At 37.3% G+C, this 12084-nt stretch overlaps 1 protein-coding gene across 1 annotated transcript in view; it reads left to right on the top strand.

Annotated features, from left to right (window-relative positions):
* The window catches only part of ADAMTS17 (ADAM metallopeptidase with thrombospondin type 1 motif 17), a 471203-nt gene that overhangs the window by 352618 nt on the left and 106501 nt on the right, over positions 1-12084 (top strand). Inside the window, exons 16-18 of the mRNA XM_027852040.1 lie at positions 723-880; positions 3899-4058; positions 8093-8228. Coding sequence (XP_027707841.1) covers positions 723-880; positions 3899-4058; positions 8093-8228 — 454 coding nt within the window. The remainder of the gene's footprint in view (positions 1-722; positions 881-3898; positions 4059-8092; positions 8229-12084) is intronic.

The following is a 12084-nucleotide window of genomic DNA, read 5'->3' as shown; positions in this document are numbered from 1 at the left end:
ACCAGTGGCTCTCTATCAGCTCCAGAATCAAATACAAAATCCTCTATTTGCCCTAACCATCCCACCCAAACTTCCCAGTCTTCTAACCCCTTACTCTTTGCTGCGTACTCTTCAGTGCAGGGACACCGGCCTCCCGGCTGTTCCAGGAACAAGACACTCCATCTCTCAGCTCCAGACATTTTCTCTGGCTGTCCCCCGTGCCTGGAATGTTCTCCCTCCTCATCTCTGCCTCCTGGCTTCCTTGATTTCTTTCAAGTCTCCACTAAAATTCATTTTCTAAAGGAAGCTTTTCTTAACTCCTCTTAATTCTAATGCCTTCCCTTTTTTAAATTATTTACTATTTATTCCTTATACAACTTGTTTGTATCTATTAGTTTGTTTGTTGTCTTTCCCGTTAGAGTGTGAGCCCCTTAAGGGAAGAGACTGCCTTTTGCCTCTTTTTATATATGCCAGTTACTTAGCATAGTGCCTGGCAAGTAGCAGGTGCTTAGTAAATTCTTATTGACTGATTGAATTATTTTAACCCTGAATCTTATCCTCACCAATAATCATGTTTCTGATGAAGAGCTGTCTTCTTTTCATTTTGCACCAATGTGTTTTTCCTCTTTGAAGAGATTTCATGGAGTACCCTTATGAGAAGAAAGATTCTTCTTAGTTCCGTCCACTTTAACGGAAGAATGATCATTTTAATTTGATTTGGCGGTGTTTAATCCTCTTTCTAGCTCTCAAAGACTCCAGTAAGAAATCCATAAACAGTGACTGGAAGATTGAGCTTCCTGGTGAATTTCAGATCGCAGGCACCACTGTCCGCTATGTCCGAAGGGGTCTGTGGGAGAAAATATCTGCCAAGGGACCAACTAAAATGCCACTGCACCTGATGGTAATTTCATATCTTTTTACATTTCTCAAAAGTAATGTGGCCCATTGGGGATGGGGAGAGGGGTAGTGATGTCTTAACAGTGTATTCCATTCCTAGTGACGTGGAAGAAAAAGACTTTCCTTGATGTTTTACAAGGGTAAGGAAGTGGTATTAGACACTCAGCTAAATTTTGCAATTGCCTTTCATTTCTTCTATACAAGACAACAAAATATAGGGCATAGGATTCTCCTTCCTTTCTAAAGCCAAGTGTGTTTCTTCTCTTTAAAAGTATTCCCATCACCTTTAAAGGGAACTTCCCATTTAGCAGTAATTATCAATGTAGCAGCTAGTGAGAATTGGACTAATAAAGAGAATGTACTTTAAATTATGCATTCTTATGTTATATTATCATGAGTATAGATTCTTGCTATTCAATTTCACTCAGTATCAGTTCACATAAGTCTTTCCAGGTTTTTCTGAAGTCCACCTCCTCATCATTTCTTATAGCACAATAGTATTCCATTACATTCATATAACACAACTTGTTCAGCCATTCCCCAATTGATCAGCATCCCCTCAATTTCCAATTCTTTACCACCACAGAAAGAGTTGCTATAAACATTTTTGTACATGTGGGTCCTTTGCCCATTTTTATGATCTCTTTGAGATACAGCCCTAGAAGTGGTATTGCTGGGTCAAAGGGTATGCACAATTTTATAGCCCTTTGGGCATAGTTCCAAATTGCTCTCCTCTCCCTAGTGCTCTTGAGCAACTCATGCTGCCCCTAAAAGTTAGTGTTTTTTCTTATTTTTAAATGGAAATACTGGTATAGTGAAATTTGAGGTAATTTCAAAAAATTATCTGATTCTCCACAGTTAAGACAACATAGATTATCCACAATAAATGATAATCCTTTTCTTTTTTTAAGATCCCTCTCCCTCCCCCATCCTTCCCCATCCCTGCCCAGGTAAGGGATCCATCTTTCTCAGTGTACTGGTATTTTATGATCCTTATAGTGGGTATGTCCTTATGGCTAACTTGTACCAGTATAGTTCAATAAATATGTCCTCAGTATATATGAAGAATAGTGCTTGTATTTTACCACAAAAGCCTTTCCCTTACAATTCTAAAGTTCTAAAGTTGTTTTAAATGTTCAAATATAAGAGTGAAGGGGATGGTAACTCCCCCAAAATAGAAAACTGTTTTCCAAACAACAGGGGAGTACCCTGTACTAAGAGAGCCAGAAGCATCTGGGAAGACATGGTGACCTGCATTTGAAACGAATTATATACACACAAAAAATTATATGTGGCTACAAAATTGCATGAAATTGGTTTCATATGGACTTTTGATCCACTGGTCTAATGCTCACACTGAGATAATAAAGATCTCTTTTAAGGAGTAGTTTTTAAATGCTGGAGGCATTTCTCCAACTGCATTAATATAAGTATATTTCTTGGATAAATGGATGTTTATTTAGTTAGGTTTGCTCTAGACTTCACCTTGGCAATCTAGAACAAGCCAAGCACTTCCCAGGTTGGGTGATACCTTGGACCTGTTGGATTCCTTTGTCTAATACCACATGTTGCTAATACCTTGACTGACTTAAATAATATCAGGGTGGGCCTTAGCAGTCTCTGCTGTTACCTAATGTTGGGCATGTAGTCATAGACCTCCCAGCTTTACAGTGAGATTAATAACCGCCTGGTCCTAGAAAACTGAACATCCCTTCCAAACTTGGAATAAAAACATCCCCTTCCTAGCCAAGTTGTTTTATGCTTTTCACAATAGATGCTATTTTATACAAAGGTATGTCAGATATAAACAGGTCAGACACCTGTTTCATTACTTTATTGAAGAGAATGAGCAAACTCTTTCATGTTGATTACTCTGGGAAACATATCAGTAGTAGATTCAAACTCCCCATCAAAATGTTCATGTGAGTCCTTCAGTAAGAAAATGAGGATGAAGCTACTACCTAAATATGAGTCCATCTAAAACACCCCATATGTTCCAATGGTAAAATGACATCCCTGGATTATAGAGTACAGAGGAGAGGTATACAGCACACCTTTCCCAATCTAATAGTGAAGATCTATAAGGCTTGTTTTATCATTATTTACCCAAGCCAATTTGTTCCAGGGTTTTACTGTGATTTTTTGTATAGTATTTTGACCACCCTCCACTAACATAAGTATAGTAGACATCAACAAATTCAATAAATGTTTACTAAGCATATACTTGTGAAAGACACTATGTTAAGTCATTGGGAAGAGATAGAAAATTGCATTAAGACATAACCCTACCTTCATGAAGTTTATTTAGATGTAAGAGAATATGCCACTTGAAGACACATACCAAAACAAGACAATATAAAATTTAAGTGCTTCAGGAAGGTCCAAGCAAAGTGCTACATAAGATCCAAAGTACTCTTTAGGACAATACTAGAGTAGGATAGTGGGTTATATGACACTATAGAAATTATATAGAAATTCTTTACATGGAAATTCTGATTTTATAAGAAGTAAAAAATTCCAAGTTCAGCAATACCTGCACAGTTAAAAATCAAAGTTGCATTTTCTTTCAGTCTGTAAAGTCTGTTTCACAGGTGAATATGGGCAATTACTTAACTCAGGTTTGGCCAACTAGCCATTAGTAGGTAATTAAGGCTGAAAGAGAGTCTTAGCTGAACAATCCTATTAATATATACCACTCTTTCCAGTTGAAAGTAATGGAAATCCATGATGGTGATTAAGTACCTTAATAAGTGTGCAGATGCCAAGAAAAAAGACTGGAGTGGCTTCAGCTGAGCAGTGGAGAAGTTAAAAGTTGTCTTGCTATCCCAGGCCGCTAGTAGATCTGCTTTTGCTACCAAATGTAGGAGTATTCTTGCTGAGGAATTCTGGAATTTTCCTCTTATTTAGTCCATGAAAGAATTACTAGTTGGAGAATCAAAAATGGTGTTGCATGGTTTATACATTAAGCAGCCTGTGGACTGAGTATACATCACAATGGCCTTTTCTTTTGCTGATGATCTAGGTGTTACTGTTTCATGACCAAAATTATGGGATTCATTATGAATACACCATTCCTGTAAATTATACTGCAGAAATTCAGAGCGAACCCGAAAAGCTACAGGATTCTTTATACATCTGGACTCATAGCGGTTGGGAAGGATGCAGTGTGCAGTGCGGTGGAGGTGAGCCACTGGGAAATTCACTATGATTGTTTGGCTTTGTGTTTTGCAAAGGGCAGGTGGGGAAAAACAGGGAGTACAATGAATAAAGCTACCAGAGCACAAATGCTGTGGGGAGGGCTATGCTATGGAAACCTATATTGCCATGGAAATTGAATTGTTTTTCACTGACTATAAAAATGATCAGAAGCAAGTCTGAAAATCACTACTTGAAGATCGTTTGGCAGATATTCAAACAGGAATACTTCATCAGGTCATCACCACCCAATTTTAATTTGTTGCCAGTGGCTGTAGACCTTTATAGACAGTTCTTGAAATGTAATTGACTTTCTGGATTGACCTGTCATGGTTGTACATAGGGTTAGTCTTGTATGACAGTTCTCAAGCCACCTATGTGATGTTACTTGAGGGTGCCTGAAAGCTTTCCTCACCACAAATACCTCTACAATTTTGGTCATGATACCTGAAATTTGTCCTTAGCCATTCTGGGGAAAGGGGAAAGAAAGCTCTTTATCTTAGGACATCAAAGAAGCTATTAAAGTGCCATTATTATCTGAGAGAGATAATAGAATTATGCAGTTTAGAGCTTGAACAGACCCTAGAGGTTATCTGATAGAACCCTCAAGTTTTACAGAGGAGTAAACTGAGATCCAGCTAAGTAAAATGAGTTGTCCAGGATCCTCTACTATATTGCTTCACCCAATAACAACTCAGTTCATCAGACTGAGAGCTCCTCAGGGATCTGATGGAATGGGTATAAGACATGATTTTTTTTCAAGGGTGAATAGGGCATTCCCTCAGAAGGTAGGGTGACACAGCACAGCAAGGTACCTTAGGCACTGAGAGATTAGTCTGAAGTTAGGCATTTGGGCACTAAAAGCAATAAGAAAGACGGTATCAAAAGGTCATTTGGGAGGACAGAAAAGAAATTTATTCTTCAATTTTGCCAGTGGTCAATACTAAGTGTGCTGCTATATTTAAAAGAAATTGCCTCTGGCCCTGTACATGAAATGAAGGCTTCTATTTGAAATAGATGGCCTAGATTTTGCTGTACCCTTTCAGTCAGAAGATACAAGGACTCACCTGCTCCTGATCTCCCATTTATAACCTTTTTCCTTTACCATGAGAAAATTAGTTCATTATCAATTCTTTTTTATTGTATATAATATTTCTAAGAAAAAGCTTTCCCTTAGCTAGACAAAACTGAACTCTTTTTTTCCCAACCAAATGATACTTTCCCCAATCTTTCTATTGTAATTCTAATCATCTTTCAATCTCCTGCTAAGGGATCTTTTTCTGCCTTAGCCTGTACCCTCCAGTCATGGTAGGACAATGAAGGGAGTACGGGGGAAGTCCAGTAAGAATGGGCCACAGGAAAGGTTAAAGAGGAAAGGAACCTTTTCCCATCCAAAAATGGGGCAGAAAAGAGTAAGAAGGACTAACCAGCAGCAAAATTACAAAATAGAAGAGATTTGTCTTTGGTTCTCCTCCAACTTCTCCTCTTGTTTCTTGCCTCCTACAGCCTTCTTTCTCCTCCCCTTCAGGTTCCCGGTGTCTTCAATTCTCCTCTGAGTAGCCAAAGTTTCTCACCACAACATCACAAATCCCCTCAGTGCCCTGTACACTAAAATAATCTCTCAGTACTTTTCCCTCCTCCCATTAAAACTCCTATTTTTCCTCACTAAATTTGATCTCAGTGAGATATTAGCTTAGCAGCATAATTGAACTAATTAATAGATAGATCATAGAATTTAGAATTGAAAAGATCTTATAAATCATTGAAGCACTTAATCTCTCTGTTTCTCCACCTTTAAAATGGGGAAAATAATATTTCACTTTGGTTTTGAGGAAAACACTTTATAAGCCTTCAGATGTAAATCTGAACTATTGCAATTTTTTATTCCAACCCATTTTACACCAAACACCAAGAGGCTAAGTGATTTGCCTAAGGTGACAGATAGTAAGAGTTGGAATTTGTGATGATATCTCCACTTCACTCTTCCAAAAATATTTCCTTTTTAACCAGCAAAAATCTCTGATTGGTGGTATTTCTGGCAGGCACAGTGGGGGAAATGGCAAAGAATCAGTTGGGAGACTCGTGTCCTGGTACTACAGAAATTGGCTCACTTCTTTCCTACCCCAGCAACTTACTACTCCAAGCAGAGTAGGATAACACTATTCAAAAAGCATTCCAATGGATCCAATTTACCATAGGTATGAATAACTGATAGCCCTGCTTCCCCTTCACCCTCCCAGGAGGAGTGGCTTCCAAATGGTAGCTAGGTGGTTCACTGAATAGAGTGCTGAACCTGAAATCATGAAGACCTGAGTTCAAATGCAGCCTCAGATACTTAATAGGTTTGTGACAAGATCACAAAGCAAGTCATTTAACCTCTGATTGCATCAGTTTCTTCATCTACAAAATGGGGGAATTAGCACCTACCTCCCAGGGTTATTGTAAGGATCAAATGAGATACTGTAAAGCTCTTTGTAAACCTTAAAGCACTATATAAATGATAACTCTTATTATTGTTATTATTAACATAACTCAAATTGACAGAATTCCACATTGTGAAGGAGATTTTTTTTTTTAAGTAAGGGAACCTTCTGGATACCATTTAATCAAAATACGCAACAATCCCATTTGTGTTTTAAGGCTGGCTCTCACTCAGAGGAGAGGAAGAAACACTTGAGTGATATTTTCTCTCCTTCTCCCGCACATCATCCTCCTCTCCTGCAACAATCACAAGAGCTGGCTCTTATTATGCTTCTTCCTACCCAATCAATTTCAAATCTGTGACTTAGGGTCCAGGTCATCCCAGTCAAATCTTTGCTTGCCACTGAAGGGGCAGCTCCACTAAAGACGGAAAGGGGATCAATTAGGCAGTAATCCTCCCTACCCTGACTTCCAACATCAAAGAGTGCTCATAGTTCTCACACTCAAATAGCTCCCTGAACAAAAAGAGTATCCTCTGGAAAAGAAATTTATGGCTGTGCCATAGAGGTATCAACTCTAAACTGATGCCTAGGACTACCTCTGTAACCCTTGTTGTAGCTCCTGATGTGTTGTTTTCCTGGGAGATGGACAGCACCCAACTAGGTGACCTTTCTTCCCAGTCCCAGGTTTCTCAGGTTATTGCCCAGAATAGCTATATTTGGACTTGGGCCTGTATGACCAATGGGTTTGCCTTTTAGAAGCTGGTATGGAATAGGAAAAATTGAACTATTAATATACGTGATCTTCCCTTAAGCTAATGATTGTGTGTGTATGTGCGCGCAGTCTTCACAATTTATCCCTCATAAAGCATGGTACAAAGGACCAAGTGAGGAAGTCAGGATTTCAGTTTTATCTCTATTACTGACATGTTTTGTGGTTTGGGGCAAATCATTGACCTGACTTTTCTTGTCTATAGAATGAGAGCTTTTAAGAAGAAGATCTGTGATTCTCTGATCATCATTTAAAACACTTAAAATGCATATTTTGAGTTTTCATCATCAGCTTTTATGTATGTAGTGGTAATGTTAAATGAGGAAGTATCTGTTCTTGCCCTTTTGACCATTTTTCATGGTTCAGTTATGATTGGCTGAATAGTTCTCCAGTTTGTCTGGGCGTGATACAAAAGATAATTGGGGAAACTTGTAGTACATTGTTATATAAGGAAGTGCCATACTCTCTACTTCACAGAAAATATATAACAGCAAGGAGGGCAAATGCCAAGTTAGTAAAACAACCAAGAAAGGAACACAGGTATCCTGATTGCCAGTAGCAATTATTCAAGGCATTTTTACAAATTAACATGCCACATAAATTTTGGCTTCATTACTTTATAGTCATATATTATGTACCCTAGGATATTTTTAAAAATTAAATAATTAAGTTCAGTTTAATTAAAAACTAAAAATGAAATTTCAATAACTCTTAAGTGGAAAAAATAAAAATTAAATTTGAACATTCTTCTCTAAGTATTAATGGATTTTCCACATTGTCCTGACCTAACCAATTAATTTAACTTTATGATTTATATTGACTTTTTTAGGGGAACGCAAAACCATTGTGTCTTGCACCAAAATTATTAATAAGACAATGACTCTGGTGAATGACAGTGACTGTCAGCATGTGAGTCGCCCAGAACCCCAAGTCCGGAGATGCAATTTACATCCATGCCAGTCAAGGTAAGGAGGAAGCTTTTTAAGAACTTTCTTCCTAACCCCTAAAAACTCTCCCTTGTTTTCCCTCACTTTCTTAGTGGTACTACTTGTAATTTTGAAGGAATAATAAACCATAACCTCAGAGATTTGACTGCAAGAAAATGCAATAATAGTGGATTAGCTCCCTTATTTTATTTCCTTTGATGCCTAAAACAGTTTTCCCATTAGCACTGGGCTAAGTTAGATTTGTGGTTGTCAAGTCAGAATTTCATGTAAAGTGTGTATTATCTGCTAATCTGATTTCTTTTCACTTGAATGCATAGCAGGAGGAGTCACCAGGTTAAACCATACTAAGGAAAGTTATCTTCATCCTTACTAGTGATCTCCATACAAATTGTGCAGCCTTAGTGCAAAGAGAATTGCCCTAAGACATATGGGCCATTTTCTCCCTCCCCTCATTTCTTCTCAAAGAAATTCCATGTATGGGTATGTATACTTGGGCCTTTTGAAATGTATACAAATACAGTATCTGTGGTTGACATTTGTAATGACTGAAATGAAATCTTAATTGTATAATACAGTATATGGATTTCAGCTTTGGGACAGAAAGCTATATTGTGCTATTATTCAGAGGCCATTGAGACTTCTGTTCTAAATTCCCAATCACTGCCCACTTGTTCTAAATTGGATTGGATTGAAATGGAGTACTCGAGTCATGGACCAAGTTTCACTATTTTACATCTGTGAATCAATTAAGACCCTTTTCCCCCTGTTATTTCGACAGACTTTCATGATAGTCTGACTGATGCTTTGTGTAGTATTATTATGACTTTGTATCATATTCTACTCCATGGTTAAATGAATGATTTTTAATTTCACTCTTTAGTGTATCATGTTAAAGTATCTATTGTTTTCAATGTGTTGAACTTAGAATGTAGCAACTTTTGAGCCCTCTATGATACCTCATATATGCATACCTAGATTTGAGCTTTCACAAAGTGATAGTTGTCTTACCCCACTGTATCAATTTCTCTCTCAAAAAACAAAAATTTAGAAACCTGTGGCATTGATTCAAGTTGTTCATTACAAATTCATGCTGAAATTCCATTGTAACATTCAGTGCTATGAAAAAAAAAAGGTTTATAGGCATGATATATGAGCCCTGCTATACTTCATTCAATCACAGCAGCCACCCACTAAAAACTAAAAGCAAAACCATATTTATTGAGCCTCTGTTGTATGTCTAGAACTATGCTAGGTACTGTGAGAAATCAAGAAGTGTAAAATATGGCATCAGTCTTAAAGAGGTGTACGTCAAAACAAAACAACCAGAGAACAACTGAGTGCTGAATGTGTTGTCCTAACTATAAGTGTATTGAGAATTCAGTGAAGTAGGAAATCTCTGTAAACTAGAATAAATCGTAGATCATAGGAAATCCTGGAATATTAGAGCTAGGAGGGAGTCTAGCGATCACCTAGGCCAGAGAAGGATTCTTCACCTTTTTTGTGTCCTGAACCCTCCTCAGAATAATGCTTTTAAATGCATGAAATAAAACACATAGGATTACAAGGGAAGCAGTTATATTGAAATACAGATATTAAAATATTTTTCAGAAAGCAAGTTTATATATATTACAGATTAAGAATTCCACCCAAATTTTTACAAGTGAGGAAGCCCAGCAAAGTGAGGTGACTTACATTGGATCACACAGTTGAAGGCAAAATTTTTGGACAAGGCTTCATGGGGATGAGGCTGGAGCTGAACCTTGGAGGTTATATAGGATTTGGATGAGATGAGAGGAAGGGAAAGGAGGGTACAAGAACAGAGAATTAGTGCAATTCTGTGGTCTGTGGAGATGAAGAGGCATTATCACCTAGTATGAAGGGATACTATGTGCTCTTTCCTTAGTGAGGCACCGTGGTATCCTAGAAAGAGGGCTGGATGGAGTCAAAAGATCTAGGATCAAATTCCACTCTGTTACTTGCTTCCTGATCTTGGACAGTTCATGTCTCTGGGCCTCAGTATCTTCATCTGTAAAATGAAGGAGTTGGACTAAAAAAAATAACTGATTCTCTACAAATCTACCTCCCCTTTCTTACCATAGAATCCTTAAAAAGGAAACTACAAAGGACCTCTTGAAAATGGAGGGCAGGAAGGATAGTCATATTCCCTCACTTTGGTTCTAGTGCAAATATTCATAAATTAACTGTATGCCTGTGAACCTTGGGACTTTGTATAAACTCTAGCTGGAAGAGATATTTCTTAATCTGTTCTCTAGTTGCATGAAGCCCTTTTTTGGAAATGAGTACAAATGAGGATAAAGGCAGTAAAAATTGAATTCTAAGTATTATTTAGGCAATGTTGAATGAAGAGAGTGATAATACTGAAAGTGAAAAGAAGCATGGATTGCCTATATGTATTTCACTTAAATGTTAAAAATAACTCATTTAGGGACAAGGGGCAAGCATAATCATGTTTTGAGAGATAGTGTAGCACATAATGGAAAGCAGGTTGGACTTGGAATCAGAAATATATAAGCCTTTAATTGCCTCTGGCAAACACTGCATGTGTGACCCTAAGTACTCACTGATACAGTCAGCTCTCTAACACTACATGTTACAGACTAGTTTCCAAGCTGCATGGACAGTGTTTCCTCAACTGGTGAAGTCTCATGTCCAGAGGAGATCCTATATTCACTGCACTAGAGAATACACTATTTCAATGAACCTTTTTTGCAAAGTAAAAAATGATCCTTAGGTAATAGGAATCAGCACTCAATAATTTTTCTGTCTTATCAGAAAATGGATTACATGGATTTTTATTTTACCAGAACAAACCTGTAGAGCATATGGTCCCTACCCTTAAGAAACTTACAGTCTAGACTGTAAGGGAATAAGGCAAACACATGGGAGCAATATAATGAAGTTGTTTAAACAAGGTGATATGAGCCCATGTAGGAAAGGCCTCTGGTGATTAGACCAAGTTCAAAAATTCATCACCTTCTCCTTCTCAGCCATAATGGCATTCTGAGGGAATGTTTTCAAACCCTATAGGACTGAAATTGGAGAATCAGGCTGAAAAATGCTTATAAAAATATAAACAAGTTTAAGTTAATGTAGTATGAACTATGTAAATAAGTACTGCTGGAGCACAGAGTTGCATTAAACTTAGGGCATAGAATTTCAAATGTACTTACTGCCCAAGAAAACCCACAAATTCATTACAATCCAACAGACCACATTCCCGTACTCTGTCCATGTTAGACCACAAGTTCACACTGAACACACTTTGGACTGAAAATATTTTCAGAAGCACATTTCTTAGTGACTCCTTAGATCCTATATTTCCACTTGCTTTGCCCACCCAGATATTTGAATCACATACTTAACATATTCTCTGACCATGAACATCTTAAAGAAACCATTCTTTATCACCATATAAAGATGTTTTTTGTTAGGCTTGAATTTCTTTAGATTTTCAGAAATAACTACTATATTACAGCATCTGGATACAATAACCTCAAGTCTTGTCATGTTTCCATTAAGATTGTATGCTATATAACCACTTAAACAGGAATGGAAAGACCAGATAACCCTGAAAAAGAAAAAAAAGAACTTTATTGTTCCCCTTCATTTTTAATAGGATCCCACAACATTTTCTGGTTTTGTATGTTAAAAATTATAGAAATGCAAGTAAAAAAAAAAAAAGGTCTCCTTTATCATCTATATTACCACCACAATTACTTCTTTACTCATGGTATAGTATTGGTTGTATTGTTAAAGAAGTTAAAAGCACTGTAAAAGTCAGTAATCCACAATGGCGTTGAGACAAATAGGCAAAAAAAAAAAAAGGTGCAGGGCATAGTAGCACATATGATGA

The sequence above is a fragment of the Vombatus ursinus genome, unplaced genomic scaffold (genome assembly GCF_900497805.2).
Source record: "Vombatus ursinus unplaced genomic scaffold, bare-nosed wombat genome assembly UNPS02009205.1, whole genome shotgun sequence".
NCBI classification, from domain to species: Eukaryota; Metazoa; Chordata; class Mammalia; order Diprotodontia; family Vombatidae; genus Vombatus; species Vombatus ursinus.
Note: the sequence above shows the minus strand (reverse complement) of the source record. Positions and strands in the feature narration are given on the sequence as shown.